Below are 22,563 nucleotides of genomic sequence, written 5' to 3' on the forward strand. Positions count from 1 at the left end.
ACAATTCATTTTTATCTATTACATTTTAAGCATATATTTTACTATGACCTGAATTAAAGATTAAATAAACAATTAATTTCTATCTACATACATTTTAAACAGATATTGTACTATAAAAGGATAAGCGAAACTAGTATACTATATGGAATTATTAAATTTACTAAATTATATACATTACCATATGGTAAAGTATCAATAACTCATCAATTATACATATTTTACTATATGATAATATACATAATTTAGTAAAGTCAATAATACCATTGAGTATACTAGTTTTCTTTAATCTCTTCAGATGTTCAATTATTTACCATCTTCTCTTAATAATGTAGCCGTTAGACATAAATTACATTAAGGTTAGACAATTGTTAGTACTCTATGGAATATTTTTGCAAGAAATTATATGCACTTCATCCAAAACCATAATACCCCATTGCTGTTCGTGCAAACATTCCACTGTTTGTTAGGCTCCCAAGGACATTTTTGTGTATATGTCATCATGGAATATGTTGTAACTGAAAAACTATAGCCCATTGGCTTCTCTTTTCCTTCAATAGTAAACAGATACATCCAGTTATCAGCAGTTGACCACATTTGAAATTGCTGCTTCCATTGCACAACCAATGCTCCGTAGTTGCATAATACCAAAGTACTTTACTATGACCTGAATTAAAGATAAATAAAAAATTAATTTTTATCTATGTACATTCTAAACAGATACTGTACTATAAAAAGATAAGCAAAACTAGTATACTATATAGAATTATTAAATTTACTAAATTATGTACATTACCATATGGTAAAGTATGCATAACTCGTCAATTATACATATTTTACCATATGATAATGTACATAATTTAGTAAATTCAATAATACCATTGAGTATACTAGTTTTGTTTAATCTTTTCAGATATTCAATTATTTACCATCTTCTCTTAATAATGTAGTCGTTAGACATTAATTACATTAGGGTTAGACAATTGTTAGTACTCGATGGTATATTTTTGCACAAAATTATATGCACTTCAACCATACTAGTTAAACTGTTAAGTGAAGCAAAGTATTTCACTTTTATGTTTGAATCCCATGTCATTTTATAACCTGTATTTATCAATGACTCTTTAAGGAATAGATTTGACTAAAGAAAGAAATATTTTCACCGTAAAAATCTAACAGATAACTGAGTTAATAAATACAGGTAATAAAATGAAATGTGATCCAAGCGTAAAAGTAAAATATTTTGATGGACTCAAAGTTTTAACTATTTTTTAAAAGTTCAGCGTTAACATTTCTGTTAGCGTTGAAGAGTATTTTTTTATAAATTTGAAAATATATGTAAATAATATAATAACAAATTCCTAAGCTACTTTAAGGTTTAAATAATTATGTAGTTATCTTTTGATTATTTAACCCAATCTGCTCTATCCTCAGTAATGAAAATGGAAATGTTCTATCTTAATATAAACTGAAAAAGAAATACCACACAGTACCACAAAGTAATTACATCCTGTGTTATAAAAGAATATAATGTTGTACTTATCTAATTCGTGCGACTTCTTCTATCACTGTATTGATTTATCATTTTGAAAATTAATAGATACAATATCGCAACACGATGAATAACCTCACTGCATTAAAAATACAAATAACCTCACATTAGAATATACAATTCACAATAGTCGCCGGATTAATTATATCGATCATATCGACTTTATTTGACAGTTCACAAACACAGTTCGGTCGTTGGGTATAGTTTATTATCTCGTTAGCGACCAACTTCAGCCCGAGACATACATTTTGGCTGAAAAAAGAGATGAGGAAGGAGAAAAATGTTATATTTCGGCATATATATAGATATCACAGTATGATATCTCTGGATTGCGTGAACCGATTTTCATGTTCGTGGGCTCAAATGAAAGCTTTTTCAAATCCATTTTAAGAAAATGTTTACTTAAGCAATGACAATGGATTATTCACAGAGATAAATCGATTTGAAAATTGAGACGGCCAAACTTTCTGTATAAGAGGGTAGTGCCTCGACGGCGGTATAGACACTTCTATACCTACTTTTATGTACTTGCCGTCGAGACACTACCGTGTCTCTTGATCAGGAAATACTACAGAAAATATCATTGAAGCCTCTGCTTCTTAGATATTCTGCTGTCAATTTCCTACTTTCCACCATCGTATGCCTGTAAGATGGAAAATGTTAAACTGATGGTCTTTACATGATTATAATCTTCTAAAGTTGCATATTGACTGTAAAATATTAATTGATGTCACTACGTGTAAGCCTAAAATCAAATTGATTGTATAACTATCAAAACTCTTTAATGAAAATTAATATTTGAAGGAACATTATCATCTCATCTACTTACCAGCATTCGACTTTGAACGTCTCCATTTTCTTTATTTCTTTGTGACTTAACGTCCTCGAAACTAAGGATCTGTAATACTGTAGTATATCTTGGTTTCTTTTCTAAACGTCTAATTTTAATTAATCTGAAAAACAAATATTCCACAAAGTATATAACCTCCTGTATTGTAAATATAAAGTTATACTTATCTAATTGGTGAATCCTTCTGTCACTGTAAATGAATTTATTATTTTTTAATTTAAAGAATTAACAGATGCATTATAGCAATTATCGCAACACAATGAATAACCTCACTGCTTTAAATATAAATACAAATAACCTCACATTACAATATATAATTCACAATAGTTGCCGAATTAATTATATCGATTATATTGACTTTATTTGACACTTCACAAACACAGTTTGGTCGTTATATAGGTATAGAGACCGTGCACACCAACAAAATGATAGCGAAGTGTCAATGTATATATAACTGTATATGTATAAATAAATTACACTCAAAAACTACGAAAATTGACCGATTGTTTACGCTGATAGTATGCATATACATCAATATACATTCTTATCTCACTGTCATTGAGTTAGTGTGCACGGTCTCTATAATTTATTTAAATGGAAAAATAGGAACTTCATTTTAAATAACTAATAACTTTACATAATTTATTTTTATTTTTTTTTTATTTTAAAAAAGGGTGTACTACATATGGGACACAATTTACTGTCCACGGCCCCTTCCTCTACCCCGACCTCCTCCTCCTCGTCCCCTGCCTCCAAAGGCCTCGTCCGCCATGGAACGCAGCATTATTGCCATACGCTGGCATGCTGCGTTCCCTTGGCGCCATCCGGCCCTGCGTGACCGTTTATGCCACCGTCTTCCTAATAAAAAAGAAAAAAAATTTAAATAAATCATTATTAATCAAATTTATTATGTTACTTACGATTTCCTCCTTCCCTTTCTTCGGCCTGTTCTGGACGAGGAGGAGGGTTAGGCCCTGGCTGGCCTTGTGGCGGTGCTTGGGGTGGTGCCGGCGGTGCTGCTGCTGCTGCTTGGTCTGGCAGTGCTACTGAAACAATATAAATTTAGAATTATTATTATTATTTTTTTTTTAATTTATTTTGTTAACTTACCATTAACCGGAGGCCTGTAACGCCTGGTCGGCGGGATGGGCAATTCCTGCTCAACCACTCTCCCTGATGGCCCAGGCAATGCTTCTGAAAATAATTAATGTGATTGTTAATACATCTATAATAGTATTAAAAAATATAACATAATAGATTAAATATCATATTAATTCTTCTAGCTTTTGCTTCAACGAAAGCTACTATACAATATTTTAACCTATCTAAGTTACCACGTGCATGCATTTATCTATTTAATTTTTATTAATGAGATACATACCCTCAATATCCATCAGTGCGAGCAGTCTCCGAAACACAAAAAACACGAGTTACATTAATTGATTTATATTTTTAATTCAATAAGCAATAAAAATTAAATAAAATCAGCAACTTACATCTTCCTCGCTGCTTCGGTCAGACATCTTTGAAAAACAAACCTATAGATTGTACTCTCTAGTGCATTTCTTTTCAGAATTCAAATTTTGATAGATTGCACACTCATAGGAGATTTCGTATTATTTTACTATAGCTATTTTAACTAGTATAATTACTGCTTTCCGTTTGATTTAAATATGAAACAATGACCGAAATTAATTAAATAAAATAATATTTATAATGAATAATAGCAGCAATTAAACCAAAATTATCATTAAAACTTAACTATCTGCGCTTTTATTAATTATGATAATGTATATTAAGTGATTAGGTGCTACACTCAAATAATACAATCCTAGAGTTTTTCTCTTACGGCCGTTGTAATTTGGAAAAATTTAGGGCTGGAAACCTTAGAATTTGAAGGCAAAAAAGCAGTAATCATTCTAGGTAGACGGTAATTCCATGCGAAAATGATAAATTTTTATATAATTTATCTAGTTTTACTTCAGAGTGTCTTCATTTCAAGCTCCCGAACATGAAAAATGCTTTTTTGTTTTCAAATTCTGAGGTATCCAGCCCTGAATTTAAAGGCAAAAAAGCAGCAATCATTCTAGGTAGACGGTGATTCCATGCGAAAATGATAAATTTTTATATAATTTATCTAGTTTTACTTCAGAGTGTCTTCATTTCAAGCTCCCGAACATAAAAAATGCTTTTTTGTTTTCAAATTCTGAGGTTTCCACCCTTGAATTTTTCCAAATTACAACGGCCCTTAGAGTGAGTCCGACCAAAATCTGTAAGGTAAAATTTTACCACGTAAGATTGCCAATTTATCGAAAATACGTATGCTGATTGGCTAATTCACAGCAAATTGGCAATCCTATATGGTAAAATTTTACCTTACAGGTTTTGGTCGGACTTACCCTAAAGGCAGAACATAAGGTCTGTTCTCGTTGCCTACACTTTTTAAGCTTTGTGCACTTTTTAGGGTGTCAACTTATACAATGGACAAAGACAGAAATACGAAAAGTGTAGAAAGTGTTAAAAGTTTAGGCCAACGAGAACAGACTTATAGAACTATGTTATTTTACTTTAGCACTAAATCACTTACATTGGTTTACATTTCTAATCCTTAGCGCTAAAGTAACGCTGTATCGTGAACGGTCGATTCAGTTAATTTAACCAATCATGACAAGTCTTTTGCATAGCGTTATACATAAGCACTAAAGATTAGAAACGCATTACTATAATTAATAAAAGCATAGATAGTTTATTTTTAACGGTTATTTTAGTTTAATTGCTTCTACTATTTATTATAAATATCATTTTACTCAAATAATCTTGATCGTTAAGTTTAATACTTAAGGCCCAAAACTTCCAGTCGGATTAAGTTAATTATTATGTGACGTCAAATGTATTGATTGAGTTCCTTTTAACTTTTCATTCCTTCCAAACTTTTATAATAATTTATATACAAATAAAAACAATAAAATAAATTAGTAAATATAACACAAACAACCTACAATCTTTATTAATCTACCTTCTTAAATAACAGGATATTTCAATAACCTTTAAATTACATCTTAACAAAAAGACTTAACAAAGTACATGTTATGTTTTAATAGAAGCTTGACCTGAATTAAAGAATGAGTAAATAAACAATTCATTTTTATCTATTACATTTTAAGCATATATTTTACTATGACCTGAATTAAAGATTAAATAAACAATTAATTTCTATCTACATACATTTTAAACAGATATTGTACTATAAAAGGATAAGCGAAACTAGTATACTATATGGAATTATTAAATTTACTAAATTATATACATTACCATATGGTAAAGTATCAATAACTCATCAATTATACATATTTTACTATATGATAATATACATAATTTAGTAAAGTCAATAATACCATTGAGTATACTAGTTTTCTTTAATCTCTTCAGATGTTCAATTATTTACCATCTTCTCTTAATAATGTAGCCGTTAGACATAAATTACATTAAGGTTAGACAATTGTTAGTACTCTATGGAATATTTTTGCAAGAAATTATATGCACTTCATCCAAAACCATAATACCCCATTGCTGTTCGTGCAAACATTCCACTGTTTGTTAGGCTCCCAAGGACATTTTTGTGTATATGTCATCATGGAATATGTTGTAACTGAAAAACTATAGCCCATTGGCTTCTCTTTTCCTTCAATAGTAAACAGATACATCCAGTTATCAGCAGTTGACCACATTTGAAATTGCTGCTTCCATTGCACAACCAATGCTCCGTAGTTGCATAATACCAAAGTACTTTACTATGACCTGAATTAAAGATAAATAAAAAATTAATTTTTATCTATGTACATTCTAAACAGATACTGTACTATAAAAAGATAAGCAAAACTAGTATACTATATAGAATTATTAAATTTACTAAATTATGTACATTACCATATGGTAAAGTATGCATAACTCGTCAATTATACATATTTTACCATATGATAATGTACATAATTTAGTAAATTCAATAATACCATTGAGTATACTAGTTTTGTTTAATCTTTTCAGATATTCAATTATTTACCATCTTCTCTTAATAATGTAGTCGTTAGACATTAATTACATTAGGGTTAGACAATTGTTAGTACTCGATGGTATATTTTTGCACAAAATTATATGCACTTCAACCATACTAGTTAAACTGTTAAGTGAAGCAAAGTATTTCACTTTTATGTTTGAATCCCATGTCATTTTATAACCTGTATTTATCAATGACTCTTTAAGGAATAGATTTGACTAAAGAAAGAAATATTTTCACCGTAAAAATCTAACAGATAACTGAGTTAATAAATACAGGTAATAAAATGAAATGTGATCCAAGCGTAAAAGTAAAATATTTTGATGGACTCAAAGTTTTAACTATTTTTTAAAAGTTCAGCGTTAACATTTCTGTTAGCGTTGAAGAGTATTTTTTTATAAATTTGAAAATATATGTAAATAATATAATAACAAATTCCTAAGCTACTTTAAGGTTTAAATAATTATGTAGTTATCTTTTGATTATTTAACCCAATCTGCTCTATCCTCAGTAATGAAAATGGAAATGTTCTATCTTAATATAAACTGAAAAAGAAATACCACACAGTACCACAAAGTAATTACATCCTGTGTTATAAAAGAATATAATGTTGTACTTATCTAATTCGTGCGACTTCTTCTATCACTGTATTGATTTATCATTTTGAAAATTAATAGATACAATATCGCAACACGATGAATAACCTCACTGCATTAAAAATACAAATAACCTCACATTAGAATATACAATTCACAATAGTCGCCGGATTAATTATATCGATCATATCGACTTTATTTGACAGTTCACAAACACAGTTCGGTCGTTGGGTATAGTTTATTATCTCGTTAGCGACCAACTTCAGCCCGAGACATACATTTTGGCTGAAAAAAGAGATGAGGAAGGAGAAAAATGTTATATTTCGGCATATATATAGATATCACAGTATGATATCTCTGGATTGCGTGAACCGATTTTCATGTTCGTGGGCTCAAATGAAAGCTTTTTCAAATCCATTTTAAGAAAATGTTTACTTAAGCAATGACAATGGATTATTCACAGAGATAAATCGATTTGAAAATTGAGACGGCCAAACTTTCTGTATAAGAGGGTAGTGCCTCGACGGCGGTATACACACTTCTATACCTACTTTTATGTACTTGCCGTCGAGACACTACCGTGTCTCTTGATCAGGAAATACTACAGAGAATATCATTGAAGCCTCTGCTTCTTAGATATTCTGCTGTCAATTTCCTACTTTCCACCATCGTATGCCTGTAAGATGGAAAATGTTAAACTGATGGTCTTTACATGATTATAATCTTCTAAAGTTGCATATTGACTGTAAAATATTAATTGATGTCACTACGTGTAAGCCTAAAATCAAATTGATTGTATAACTATCAAAACTCTTTAATGAAAATTAATATTTGAAGGAACATTATCATCTCATCTACTTACCAGCATTCGACTTTGAACGTCTCCATTTTCTTTATTTCTTTGTGACTTAACGTCCTCGAAACTAAGGATCTGTAATACTGTAGTATATCTTGGTTTCTTTTCTAAACGTCTAATTTTAATTAATCTGAAAAACAAATATTCCACAAAGTATATAACCTCCTGTATTGTAAATATAAAGTTATACTTATCTAATTGGTGAATCCTTCTGTCACTGTAAATGAATTTATTATTTTTTAATTTAAAGAATTAACAGATGCATTATAGCAATTATCGCAACACAATGAATAACCTCACTGCTTTAAATATAAATACAAATAACCTCACATTACAATATATAATTCACAATAGTTGCCGAATTAATTATATCGATTATATTGACTTTATTTGACACTTCACAAACACAGTTTGGTCGTTATATAGGTATAGAGACCGTGCACACCAACAAAATGATAGCGAAGTGTCAATGTATATATAACTGTATATGTATAAATAAATTACACTCAAAAACTACGAAAATTGACCGATTGTTTACGCTGATAGTATGCATATACATCAATATACATTCTTATCTCACTGTCATTGAGTTAGTGTGCACGGTCTCTATAATTTATTTAAATGGAAAAATAGGAACTTCATTTTAAATAACTAATAACTTTACATAATTTATTTTTATTTTTTTTTTATTTTAAAAAAGGGTGTACTACATATGGGACACAATTTACTGTCCACGGCCCCTTCCTCTACCCCGACCTCCTCCTCCTCGTCCCCTGCCTCCAAAGGCCTCGTCCGCCATGGAACGCAGCATTATTGCCATACGCTGGCATGCTGCGTTCCCTTGGCGCCATCCGGCCCTGCGTGACCGTTTATGCCACCGTCTTCCTAATAAAAAAGAAAAAAAATTTAAATAAATCATTATTAATCAAATTTATTATGTTACTTACGATTTCCTCCTTCCCTTTCTTCGGCCTGTTCTGGACGAGGAGGAGGGTTAGGCCCTGGCTGGCCTTGTGGCGGTGCTTGGGGTGGTGCCGGCGGTGCTGCTGCTGCTGCTTGGTCTGGCAGTGCTACTGAAACAATATAAATTTAGAATTATTATTATTATTTTTTTTTTAATTTATTTTGTTAACTTACCATTAACCGGAGGCCTGTAACGCCTGGTCGGCGGGATGGGCAATTCCTGCTCAACCACTCTCCCTGATGGCCCAGGCAATGCTTCTGAAAATAATTAATGTGATTGTTAATACATCTATAATAGTATTAAAAAATATAACATAATAGATTAAATATCATATTAATTCTTCTAGCTTTTGCTTCAACGAAAGCTACTATACAATATTTTAACCTATCTAAGTTACCACGTGCATGCATTTATCTATTTAATTTTTATTAATGAGATACATACCCTCAATATCCATCAGTGCGAGCAGTCTCCGAAACACAAAAAACACGAGTTACATTAATTGATTTATATTTTTAATTCAATAAGCAATAAAAATTAAATAAAATCAGCAACTTACATCTTCCTCGCTGCTTCGGTCAGACATCTTTGAAAAACAAACCTATAGATTGTACTCTCTAGTGCATTTCTTTTCAGAATTCAAATTTTGATAGATTGCACACTCATAGGAGATTTCGTATTATTTTACTATAGCTATTTTAACTAGTATAATTACTGCTTTCCGTTTGATTTAAATATGAAACAATGACCGAAATTAATTAAATAAAATAATATTTATAATGAATAATAGCAGCAATTAAACCAAAATTATCATTAAAACTTAACTATCTGCGCTTTTATTAATTATGATAATGTATATTAAGTGATTAGGTGCTACACTCAAATAATACAATCCTAGAGTTTTTCTCTTACGGCCGTTGTAATTTGGAAAAATTTAGGGCTGGAAACCTTAGAATTTGAAGGCAAAAAAGCAGTAATCATTCTAGGTAGACGGTAATTCCATGCGAAAATGATAAATTTTTATATAATTTATCTAGTTTTACTTCAGAGTGTCTTCATTTCAAGCTCCCGAACATGAAAAATGCTTTTTTGTTTTCAAATTCTGAGGTATCCAGCCCTGAATTTAAAGGCAAAAAAGCAGCAATCATTCTAGGTAGACGGTGATTCCATGCGAAAATGATAAATTTTTATATAATTTATCTAGTTTTACTTCAGAGTGTCTTCATTTCAAGCTCCCGAACATAAAAAATGCTTTTTTGTTTTCAAATTCTGAGGTTTCCACCCTTGAATTTTTCCAAATTACAACGGCCCTTAGAGTGAGTCCGACCAAAATCTGTAAGGTAAAATTTTACCACGTAAGATTGCCAATTTATCGAAAATACGTATGCTGATTGGCTAATTCACAGCAAATTGGCAATCCTATATGGTAAAATTTTACCTTACAGGTTTTGGTCGGACTTACCCTAAAGGCAGAACATAAGGTCTGTTCTCGTTGCCTACACTTTTTAAGCTTTGTGCACTTTTTAGGGTGTCAACTTATACAATGGACAAAGACAGAAATACGAAAAGTGTAGAAAGTGTTAAAAGTTTAGGCCAACGAGAACAGACTTATAGAACTATGTTATTTTACTTTAGCACTAAATCACTTACATTGGTTTACATTTCTAATCCTTAGCGCTAAAGTAACGCTGTATCGTGAACGGTCGATTCAGTTAATTTAACCAATCATGACAAGTCTTTTGCATAGCGTTATACATAAGCACTAAAGATTAGAAACGCATTACTATAATTAATAAAAGCATAGATAGTTTATTTTTAACGGTTATTTTAGTTTAATTGCTTCTACTATTTATTATAAATATCATTTTACTCAAATAATCTTGATCGTTAAGTTTAATACTTAAGGCCCAAAACTTCCAGTCGGATTAAGTTAATTATTATGTGACGTCAAATGTATTGATTGAGTTCCTTTTAACTTTTCATTCCTTCCAAACTTTTATAATAATTTATATACAAATAAAAACAATAAAATAAATTAGTAAATATAACACAAACAACCTACAATCTTTATTAATCTACCTTCTTAAATAACAGGATATTTCAATAACCTTTAAATTACATCTTAACAAAAAGACTTAACAAAGTACATGTTATGTTTTAATAGAAGCTTGACCTGAATTAAAGAATGAGTAAATAAACAATTCATTTTTATCTATTACATTTTAAGCATATATTTTACTATGACCTGAATTAAAGATTAAATAAACAATTAATTTCTATCTACATACATTTTAAACAGATATTGTACTATAAAAGGATAAGCGAAACTAGTATACTATATGGAATTATTAAATTTACTAAATTATATACATTACCATATGGTAAAGTATCAATAACTCATCAATTATACATATTTTACTATATGATAATATACATAATTTAGTAAAGTCAATAATACCATTGAGTATACTAGTTTTCTTTAATCTCTTCAGATGTTCAATTATTTACCATCTTCTCTTAATAATGTAGCCGTTAGACATAAATTACATTAAGGTTAGACAATTGTTAGTACTCTATGGAATATTTTTGCAAGAAATTATATGCACTTCATCCAAAACCATAATACCCCATTGCTGTTCGTGCAAACATTCCACTGTTTGTTAGGCTCCCAAGGACATTTTTGTGTATATGTCATCATGGAATATGTTGTAACTGAAAAACTATAGCCCATTGGCTTCTCTTTTCCTTCAATAGTAAACAGATACATCCAGTTATCAGCAGTTGACCACATTTGAAATTGCTGCTTCCATTGCACAACCAATGCTCCGTAGTTGCATAATACCAAAGTACTTTACTATGACCTGAATTAAAGATAAATAAAAAATTAATTTTTATCTATGTACATTCTAAACAGATACTGTACTATAAAAAGATAAGCAAAACTAGTATACTATATAGAATTATTAAATTTACTAAATTATGTACATTACCATATGGTAAAGTATGCATAACTCGTCAATTATACATATTTTACCATATGATAATGTACATAATTTAGTAAATTCAATAATACCATTGAGTATACTAGTTTTGTTTAATCTTTTCAGATATTCAATTATTTACCATCTTCTCTTAATAATGTAGTCGTTAGACATTAATTACATTAGGGTTAGACAATTGTTAGTACTCGATGGTATATTTTTGCACAAAATTATATGCACTTCAACCATACTAGTTAAACTGTTAAGTGAAGCAAAGTATTTCACTTTTATGTTTGAATCCCATGTCATTTTATAACCTGTATTTATCAATGACTCTTTAAGGAATAGATTTGACTAAAGAAAGAAATATTTTCACCGTAAAAATCTAACAGATAACTGAGTTAATAAATACAGGTAATAAAATGAAATGTGATCCAAGCGTAAAAGTAAAATATTTTGATGGACTCAAAGTTTTAACTATTTTTTAAAAGTTCAGCGTTAACATTTCTGTTAGCGTTGAAGAGTATTTTTTTATAAATTTGAAAATATATGTAAATAATATAATAACAAATTCCTAAGCTACTTTAAGGTTTAAATAATTATGTAGTTATCTTTTGATTATTTAACCCAATCTGCTCTATCCTCAGTAATGAAAATGGAAATGTTCTATCTTAATATAAACTGAAAAAGAAATACCACACAGTACCACAAAGTAATTACATCCTGTGTTATAAAAGAATATAATGTTGTACTTATCTAATTCGTGCGACTTCTTCTATCACTGTATTGATTTATCATTTTGAAAATTAATAGATACAATATCGCAACACGATGAATAACCTCACTGCATTAAAAATACAAATAACCTCACATTAGAATATACAATTCACAATAGTCGCCGGATTAATTATATCGATCATATCGACTTTATTTGACAGTTCACAAACACAGTTCGGTCGTTGGGTATAGTTTATTATCTCGTTAGCGACCAACTTCAGCCCGAGACATACATTTTGGCTGAAAAAAGAGATGAGGAAGGAGAAAAATGTTATATTTCGGCATATATATAGATATCACAGTATGATATCTCTGGATTGCGTGAACCGATTTTCATGTTCGTGGGCTCAAATGAAAGCTTTTTCAAATCCATTTTAAGAAAATGTTTACTTAAGCAATGACAATGGATTATTCACAGAGATAAATCGATTTGAAAATTGAGACGGCCAAACTTTCTGTATAAGAGGGTAGTGCCTCGACGGCGGTATACACACTTCTATACCTACTTTTATGTACTTGCCGTCGAGACACTACCGTGTCTCTTGATCAGGAAATACTACAGAGAATATCATTGAAGCCTCTGCTTCTTAGATATTCTGCTGTCAATTTCCTACTTTCCACCATCGTATGCCTGTAAGATGGAAAATGTTAAACTGATGGTCTTTACATGATTATAATCTTCTAAAGTTGCATATTGACTGTAAAATATTAATTGATGTCACTACGTGTAAGCCTAAAATCAAATTGATTGTATAACTATCAAAACTCTTTAATGAAAATTAATATTTGAAGGAACATTATCATCTCATCTACTTACCAGCATTCGACTTTGAACGTCTCCATTTTCTTTATTTCTTTGTGACTTAACGTCCTCGAAACTAAGGATCTGTAATACTGTAGTATATCTTGGTTTCTTTTCTAAACGTCTAATTTTAATTAATCTGAAAAACAAATATTCCACAAAGTATATAACCTCCTGTATTGTAAATATAAAGTTATACTTATCTAATTGGTGAATCCTTCTGTCACTGTAAATGAATTTATTATTTTTTAATTTAAAGAATTAACAGATGCATTATAGCAATTATCGCAACACAATGAATAACCTCACTGCTTTAAATATAAATACAAATAACCTCACATTACAATATATAATTCACAATAGTTGCCGAATTAATTATATCGATTATATTGACTTTATTTGACACTTCACAAACACAGTTTGGTCGTTATATAGGTATAGAGACCGTGCACACCAACAAAATGATAGCGAAGTGTCAATGTATATATAACTGTATATGTATAAATAAATTACACTCAAAAACTACGAAAATTGACCGATTGTTTACGCTGATAGTATGCATATACATCAATATACATTCTTATCTCACTGTCATTGAGTTAGTGTGCACGGTCTCTATAATTTATTTAAATGGAAAAATAGGAACTTCATTTTAAATAACTAATAACTTTACATAATTTATTTTTATTTTTTTTTTATTTTAAAAAAGGGTGTACTACATATGGGACACAATTTACTGTCCACGGCCCCTTCCTCTACCCCGACCTCCTCCTCCTCGTCCCCTGCCTCCAAAGGCCTCGTCCGCCATGGAACGCAGCATTATTGCCATACGCTGGCATGCTGCGTTCCCTTGGCGCCATCCGGCCCTGCGTGACCGTTTATGCCACCTCCTTCCTAATAAAAAAGAAAAAAAATTTAAACAAATCATTATTAATCAAATTTATTATGTTACTTACGATTTCCTCCTTCCCTTTCTTCGGCCTGTTCTGGACGAGGAGGAGGGTTAGGCCCTGGCTGGCCTTGTGGCGGTGCTTGGGGTGGTGCCGGCGGTGCTGCTGCTGCTGCTTGGTCTGGCAGTGCTACTGAAACAATATAAATTTAGAATTATTATTATTATTTTTTTTTTAATTTATTTTGTTAACTTACCATTAACCGGAGGCCTGTAACGCCTGGTCGGCGGGATGGGCAATTCCTGCTCAACCACTCTCCCTGATGGCCCAGGCAATGCTTCTGAAAATAATTAATTTGATTGTTAATACATCTATAATAGTATTAAAAAATATAACATAATAGATTAAATATCATATTAATTCTTCTAGCTTTTGCTTCAACGAAAGCTACTATACAATATTTTAACCTATCTAAGTTACCACGTGCATGCATTTATCTATTTAATTTTTATTAATGAGATACATACCCTCAATATCCATCAGTGCGAGCAGTCTCTGAAATACAAAAAACACGAGTTACATTAATTGATTTATATTTTTAATTCAATAAGCAATAAAAATTAAATAAAATCAGCAACTTACATCTTCCTCGCTGCTTCGGTCAGACATCTTTGAAAAACAAACCTATAGATTGTACTCTCTAGTGCATTTCTTTTCAGAATTCAAATTTTGATAGATTGCACACTCATAGGAGATTTCGTATTATTTTACTATAGCTATTTTAACTAGTATAATTACTGCTTTCCGTTTGATTTAAATATGAAACAATGACCGAAATTAATTAAATAAAATAATATTTATAATGAATAATAGCAGCAATTAAACCAAAATTATCATTAAAACTTAACTATCTGCGCTTTTATTAATTATGATAATGTATATTAAGTGATTAGGTGCTACACTCAAATAATACAATCCTAGAGTTTTTCTCTTACGGCCGTTGTAATTTGGAAAAATTTAGGGCTGGAAACCTTAGAATTTGAAGGCAAAAAAGCAGTAATCATTCTAGGTAGACGGTAATTCCATGCGAAAATGATAAATTTTTATATAATTTATCTAGTTTTACTTCAGAGTGTCTTCATTTCAAGCTCCCGAACATGAAAAATGCTTTTTTGTTTTCAAATTCTGAGGTATCCAGCCCTGAATTTAAAGGCAAAAAAGCAGCAATCATTCTAGGTAGACGGTGATTCCATGCGAAAATGATAAATTTTTATATAATTTATCTAGTTTTACTTCAGAGTGTCTTCATTTCAAGCTCCCGAACATAAAAAATGCTTTTTTGTTTTCAAATTCTGAGGTTTCCACCCTTGAATTTTTCCAAATTACAACGGCCCTTAGAGTGAGTCCGACCAAAATCTGTAAGGTAAAATTTTACCACGTAAGATTGCCAATTTATCGAAAATACGTATGCTGATTGGCTAATTCACAGCAAATTGGCAATCCTATATGGTAAAATTTTACCTTACAGGTTTTGGTCGGACTTACCCTAAAGGCAGAACATAAGGTCTGTTCTCGTTGCCTACACTTTTTAAGCTTTGTGCACTTTTTAGGGTGTCAACTTATACAATGGACAAAGACAGAAATACGAAAAGTGTAGAAAGTGTTAAAAGTTTAGGCCAACGAGAACAGACTTATAGAACTATGTTATTTTACTTTAGCACTAAATCACTTACATTGGTTTACATTTCTAATCCTTAGCGCTAAAGTAACGCTGTATCGTGAACGGTCGATTCAGTTAATTTAACCAATCATGACAAGTCTTTTGCATAGCGTTATACATAAGCACTAAAGATTAGAAACGCATTACTATAATTAATAAAAGCATAGATAGTTTATTTTTAACGGTTATTTTAGTTTAATTGCTTCTACTATTTATTATAAATATCATTTTACTCAAATAATCTTGATCGTTAAGTTTAATACTTAAGGCCCAAAACTTCCAGTCGGATTAAGTTAATTATTATGTGACGTCAAATGTATTGATTGAGTTCCTTTTAACTTTTCATTCCTTCCAAACTTTTATAATAATTTATATACAAATAAAAACAATAAAATAAATTAGTAAATATAACACAAACAACCTACAATCTTTATTAATCTACCTTCTTAAATAACAGGATATTTCAATAACCTTTAAATTACATCTTAACAAAAAGACTTAACAAAGTACATGTTATGTTTTAATAGAAGCTTGACCTGAATTAAAGAATGAGTAAATAAACAATTCATTTTTATCTATTACATTTTAAGCATATATTTTACTATGACCTGAATTAAAGATTAAATAAACAATTAATTTCTATCTACATACATTTTAAACAGATATTGTACTATAAAAGGATAAGCGAAACTAGTATACTATATGGAATTATTAAATTTACTAAATTATATACATTACCATATGGTAAAGTATCAATAACTCATCAATTATACATATTTTACTATATGATAATATACATAATTTAGTAAAGTCAATAATACCATTGAGTATACTAGTTTTCTTTAATCTCTTCAGATGTTCAATTATTTACCATCTTCTCTTAATAATGTAGCCGTTAGACATAAATTACATTAAGGTTAGACAATTGTTAGTACTCTATGGAATATTTTTGCAAGAAATTATATGCACTTCATCCAAAACCATAATACCCCATTGCTGTTCGTGCAAACATTCCACTGTTTGTTAGGCTCCCAAGGACATTTTTGTGTATATGTCATCATGGAATATGTTGTAACTGAAAAACTATAGCCCATTGGCTTCTCTTTTCCTTCAATAGTAAACAGATACATCCAGTTATCAGCAGTTGACCACATTTGAAATTGCTGCTTCCATTGCACAACCAATGCTCCGTAGTTGCATAATACCAAAGTACTTTACTATGACCTGAATTAAAGATAAATAAAAAATTAATTTTTATCTATGTACATTCTAAACAGATACTGTACTATAAAAAGATAAGCAAAACTAGTATACTATATAGAATTATTAAATTTACTAAATTATGTACATTACCATATGGTAAAGTATGCATAACTCGTCAATTATACATATTTTACCATATGATAATGTACATAATTTAGTAAATTCAATAATACCATTGAGTATACTAGTTTTGTTTAATCTTTTCAGATATTCAATTATTTACCATCTTCTCTTAATAATGTAGTCGTTAGACATTAATTACATTAGGGTTAGACAATTGTTAGTACTCGATGGTATATTTTTGCACAAAATTATATGCACTTCAACCATACTAGTTAAACTGTTAAGTGAAGCAAAGTATTTCACTTTTATGTTTGAATCCCATGTCATTTTATAACCTGTATTTATCAATGACTCTTTAAGGAATAGATTTGACTAAAGAAAGAAATATTTTCACCGTAAAAATCTAACAGATAACTGAGTTAATAAATACAGGTAATAAAATGAAATGTGATCCAAGCGTAAAAGTAAAATATTTTGATGGACTCAAAGTTTTAACTATTTTTTAAAAGTTCAGCGTTAACATTTCTGTTAGCGTTGAAGAGTATTTTTTTATAAATTTGAAAATATATGTAAATAATATAATAACAAATTCCTAAGCTACTTTAAGGTTTAAATAATTATGTAGTTATCTTTTGATTATTTAACCCAATCTGCTCTATCCTCAGTAATGAAAATGGAAATGTTCTATCTTAATATAAACTGAAAAAGAAATACCACACAGTACCACAAAGTAATTACATCCTGTGTTATAAAAGAATATAATGTTGTACTTATCTAATTCGTGCGACTTCTTCTATCACTGTATTGATTTATCATTTTGAAAATTAATAGATACAATATCGCAACACGATGAATAACCTCACTGCATTAAAAATACAAATAACCTCACATTAGAATATACAATTCACAATAGTCGCCGGATTAATTATATCGATCATATCGACTTTATTTGACAGTTCACAAACACAGTTCGGTCGTTGGGTATAGTTTATTATCTCGTTAGCGACCAACTTCAGCCCGAGACATACATTTTGGCTGAAAAAAGAGATGAGGAAGGAGAAAAATGTTATATTTCGGCATATATATAGATATCACAGTATGATATCTCTGGATTGCGTGAACCGATTTTCATGTTCGTGGGCTCAAATGAAAGCTTTTTCAAATCCATTTTAAGAAAATGTTTACTTAAGCAATGACAATGGATTATTCACAGAGATAAATCGATTTGAAAATTGAGACGGCCAAACTTTCTGTATAAGAGGGTAGTGCCTCGACGGCGGTATACACACTTCTATACCTACTTTTATGTACTTGCCGTCGAGACACTACCGTGTCTCTTGATCAGGAAATACTACAGAGAATATCATTGAAGCCTCTGCTTCTTAGATATTCTGCTGTCAATTTCCTACTTTCCACCATCGTATGCCTGTAAGATGGAAAATGTTAAACTGATGGTCTTTACATGATTATAATCTTCTAAAGTTGCATATTGACTGTAAAATATTAATTGATGTCACTACGTGTAAGCCTAAAATCAAATTGATTGTATAACTATCAAAACTCTTTAATGAAAATTAATATTTGAAGGAACATTATCATCTCATCTACTTACCAGCATTCGACTTTGAACGTCTCCATTTTCTTTATTTCTTTGTGACTTAACGTCCTCGAAACTAAGGATCTGTAATACTGTAGTATATCTTGGTTTCTTTTCTAAACGTCTAATTTTAATTAATCTGAAAAACAAATATTCCACAAAGTATATAACCTCCTGTATTGTAAATATAAAGTTATACTTATCTAATTGGTGAATCCTTCTGTCACTGTAAATGAATTTATTATTTTTTAATTTAAAGAATTAACAGATGCATTATAGCAATTATCGCAACACAATGAATAACCTCACTGCTTTAAATATAAATACAAATAACCTCACATTACAATATATAATTCACAATAGTTGCCGAATTAATTATATCGATTATATTGACTTTATTTGACACTTCACAAACACAGTTTGGTCGTTATATAGGTATAGAGACCGTGCACACCAACAAAATGATAGCGAAGTGTCAATGTATATATAACTGTATATGTATAAATAAATTACACTCAAAAACTACGAAAATTGACCGATTGTTTACGCTGATAGTATGCATATACATCAATATACATTCTTATCTCACTGTCATTGAGTTAGTGTGCACGGTCTCTATAATTTATTTAAATGGAAAAATAGGAACTTCATTTTAAATAACTAATAACTTTACATAATTTATTTTTATTTTTTTTTTATTTTAAAAAAGGGTGTACTACATATGGGACACAATTTACTGTCCACGGCCCCTTCCTCTACCCCGACCTCCTCCTCCTCGTCCCCTGCCTCCAAAGGCCTCGTCCGCCATGGAACGCAGCATTATTGCCATACGCTGGCATGCTGCGTTCCCTTGGCGCCATCCGGCCCTGCGTGACCGTTTATGCCACCGTCTTCCTAATAAAAAAGAAAAAAAATTTAAATAAATCATTATTAATCAAATTTATTATGTTACTTACGATTTCCTCCTTCCCTTTCTTCGGCCTGTTCTGGACGAGGAGGAGGGTTAGGCCCTGGCTGGCCTTGTGGCGGTGCTTGGGGTGGTGCCGGCGGTGCTGCTGCTGCTGCTTGGTCTGGCAGTGCTACTGAAACAATATAAATTTAGAATTATTATTATTATTTTTTTTTTAATTTATTTTGTTAACTTACCATTAACCGGAGGCCTGTAACGCCTGGTCGGCGGGATGGGCAATTCCTGCTCAACCACTCTCCCTGATGGCCCAGGCAATGCTTCTGAAAATAATTAATGTGATTGTTAATACATCTATAATAGTATTAAAAAATATAACATAATAGATTAAATATCATATTAATTCTTCTAGCTTTTGCTTCAACGAAAGCTACTATACAATATTTTAACCTATCTAAGTTACCACGTGCATGCATTTATCTATTTAATTTTTATTAATGAGATACATACCCTCAATATCCATCAGTGCGAGCAGTCTCCGAAACACAAAAAACACGAGTTACATTAATTGATTTATATTTTTAATTCAATAAGCAATAAAAATTAAATAAAATCAGCAACTTACATCTTCCTCGCTGCTTCGGTCAGACATCTTTGAAAAACAAACCTATAGATTGTACTCTCTAGTGCATTTCTTTTCAGAATTCAAATTTTGATAGATTGCACACTCATAGGAGATTTCGTATTATTTTACTATAGCTATTTTAACTAGTATAATTACTGCTTTCCGTTTGATTTAAATATGAAACAATGACCGAAATTAATTAAATAAAATAATATTTATAATGAATAATAGCAGCAATTAAACCAAAATTATCATTAAAACTTAACTATCTGCGCTTTTATTAATTATGATAATGTATATTAAGTGATTAGGTGCTACACTCAAATAATACAATCCTAGAGTTTTTCTCTTACGGCCGTTGTAATTTGGAAAAATTTAGGGCTGGAAACCTTAGAATTTGAAGGCAAAAAAGCAGTAATCATTCTAGGTAGACGGTAATTCCATGCGAAAATGATAAATTTTTATATAATTTATCTAGTTTTACTTCAGAGTGTCTTCATTTCAAGCTCCCGAACATGAAAAATGCTTTTTTGTTTTCAAATTCTGAGGTATCCAGCCCTGAATTTAAAGGCAAAAAAGCAGCAATCATTCTAGGTAGACGGTGATTCCATGCGAAAATGATAAATTTTTATATAATTTATCTAGTTTTACTTCAGAGTGTCTTCATTTCAAGCTCCCGAACATAAAAAATGCTTTTTTGTTTTCAAATTCTGAGGTTTCCACCCTTGAATTTTTCCAAATTACAACGGCCCTTAGAGTGAGTCCGACCAAAATCTGTAAGGTAAAATTTTACCACGTAAGATTGCCAATTTATCGAAAATACGTATGCTGATTGGCTAATTCACAGCAAATTGGCAATCCTATATGGTAAAATTTTACCTTACAGGTTTTGGTCGGACTTACCCTAAAGGCAGAACATAAGGTCTGTTCTCGTTGCCTACACTTTTTAAGCTTTGTGCACTTTTTAGGGTGTCAACTTATACAATGGACAAAGACAGAAATACGAAAAGTGTAGAAAGTGTTAAAAGTTTAGGCCAACGAGAACAGACTTATAGAACTATGTTATTTTACTTTAGCACTAAATCACTTACATTGGTTTACATTTCTAATCCTTAGCGCTAAAGTAACGCTGTATCGTGAACGGTCGATTCAGTTAATTTAACCAATCATGACAAGTCTTTTGCATAGCGTTATACATAAGCACTAAAGATTAGAAACGCATTACTATAATTAATAAAAGCATAGATAGTTTATTTTTAACGGTTATTTTAGTTTAATTGCTTCTACTATTTATTATAAATATCATTTTACTCAAATAATCTTGATCGTTAAGTTTAATACTTAAGGCCCAAAACTTCCAGTCGGATTAAGTTAATTATTATGTGACGTCAAATGTATTGATTGAGTTCCTTTTAACTTTTCATTCCTTCCAAACTTTTATAATAATTTATATACAAATAAAAACAATAAAATAAATTAGTAAATATAACACAAACAACCTACAATCTTTATTAATCTACCTTCTTAAATAACAGGATATTTCAATAACCTTTAAATTACATCTTAACAAAAAGACTTAACAAAGTACATGTTATGTTTTAATAGAAGCTTGACCTGAATTAAAGAATGAGTAAATAAACAATTCATTTTTATCTATTACATTTTAAGCATATATTTTACTATGACCTGAATTAAAGATTAAATAAACAATTAATTTCTATCTACATACATTTTAAACAGATATTGTACTATAAAAGGATAAGCGAAACTAGTATACTATATGGAATTATTAAATTTACTAAATTATATACATTACCATATGGTAAAGTATCAATAACTCATCAATTATACATATTTTACTATATGATAATATACATAATTTAGTAAAGTCAATAATACCATTGAGTATACTAGTTTTCTTTAATCTCTTCAGATGTTCAATTATTTACCATCTTCTCTTAATAATGTAGCCGTTAGACATAAATTACATTAAGGTTAGACAATTGTTAGTACTCTATGGAATATTTTTGCAAGAAATTATATGCACTTCATCCAAAACCATAATACCC

General features: G+C 30.3%; 4 protein-coding genes across 8 annotated transcripts; all 4 read right to left on the reverse strand.

Moving 5' to 3' along the window:
- Window positions 1-60: 60 nt before the first annotated feature.
- Window positions 61-5,501, reverse strand: LOC136785953 (uncharacterized). Of its 2 annotated transcripts, none has more exons than XM_066747450.1 (4): window positions 3,781-5,501; window positions 3,510-3,593; window positions 3,320-3,442; window positions 61-3,257 (listed from the first exon to the last, which is right to left on the reverse strand). In XM_066747450.1, the coding sequence occupies exons 1-4, from the start codon at window positions 3,791-3,793 to the stop codon at window positions 3,097-3,099; spliced, it is 381 nt and encodes a 126-aa protein (XP_066603547.1). In that variant the 5' UTR covers window positions 3,794-5,501; the 3' UTR covers window positions 61-3,096. The 2 variants fall into 2 exon arrangements, with proteins under 2 accessions (XP_066603547.1, XP_066603466.1); XM_066747369.1 differs by having other exon boundaries at window positions 3,320-3,445.
- Window positions 5,502-5,593: 92 nt separating this feature from the next.
- Window positions 5,594-11,034, reverse strand: LOC136784680 (uncharacterized). 2 transcript variants are annotated; one of them, XM_066746523.1, is made up of 4 exons: window positions 9,314-11,034; window positions 9,043-9,126; window positions 8,853-8,975; window positions 5,594-8,790 (listed from the first exon to the last, which is right to left on the reverse strand). In XM_066746523.1, the coding sequence occupies exons 1-4, from the start codon at window positions 9,324-9,326 to the stop codon at window positions 8,630-8,632; spliced, it is 381 nt and encodes a 126-aa protein (XP_066602620.1). In that variant the 5' UTR covers window positions 9,327-11,034; the 3' UTR covers window positions 5,594-8,629. The 2 variants fall into 2 exon arrangements, with proteins under 2 accessions (XP_066602620.1, XP_066601965.1); XM_066745868.1 differs by having other exon boundaries at window positions 8,853-8,978.
- A 92-nt stretch (window positions 11,035-11,126) lies between these two features.
- Window positions 11,127-16,567, reverse strand: LOC136786055 (uncharacterized). Of its 2 annotated transcripts, XM_066747573.1 has the most exons (4): window positions 14,847-14,865; window positions 14,576-14,659; window positions 14,386-14,511; window positions 11,127-14,323 (listed from the first exon to the last, which is right to left on the reverse strand). In XM_066747573.1, exons 1-4 carry the CDS (start codon window positions 14,857-14,859, stop codon window positions 14,163-14,165), a joined length of 384 nt encoding a protein of 127 aa, XP_066603670.1. In that variant the 5' UTR covers window positions 14,860-14,865; the 3' UTR covers window positions 11,127-14,162. The 2 variants fall into 2 exon arrangements, 1 of the variants encoding a protein (XP_066603670.1); XR_010824758.1 differs by having other exon boundaries at window positions 11,127-14,508; window positions 14,576-16,567.
- Window positions 16,568-16,659: 92 nt separating this feature from the next.
- On the reverse strand, window positions 16,660-22,100 carry LOC136785576 (uncharacterized). Of its 2 annotated transcripts, none has more exons than XM_066746816.1 (4): window positions 20,380-22,100; window positions 20,109-20,192; window positions 19,919-20,041; window positions 16,660-19,856 (listed from the first exon to the last, which is right to left on the reverse strand). In XM_066746816.1, exons 1-4 carry the CDS (start codon window positions 20,390-20,392, stop codon window positions 19,696-19,698), a joined length of 381 nt encoding a protein of 126 aa, XP_066602913.1. In that variant the 5' UTR covers window positions 20,393-22,100; the 3' UTR covers window positions 16,660-19,695. The 2 variants fall into 2 exon arrangements, with proteins under 2 accessions (XP_066602913.1, XP_066602829.1); XM_066746732.1 differs by having other exon boundaries at window positions 19,919-20,044.
- Between the last annotated feature and the right edge of the window lie 463 nt (window positions 22,101-22,563).

The sequence above is a fragment of the Prorops nasuta genome, unplaced genomic scaffold (assembly GCF_024137725.1).
Source record: "Prorops nasuta isolate Cenicafe-Biocafe unplaced genomic scaffold, Cenicafe_Pnas_1.2 PNAS00001, whole genome shotgun sequence".
NCBI classification, from domain to species: domain Eukaryota; kingdom Metazoa; phylum Arthropoda; class Insecta; order Hymenoptera; family Bethylidae; genus Prorops; species Prorops nasuta.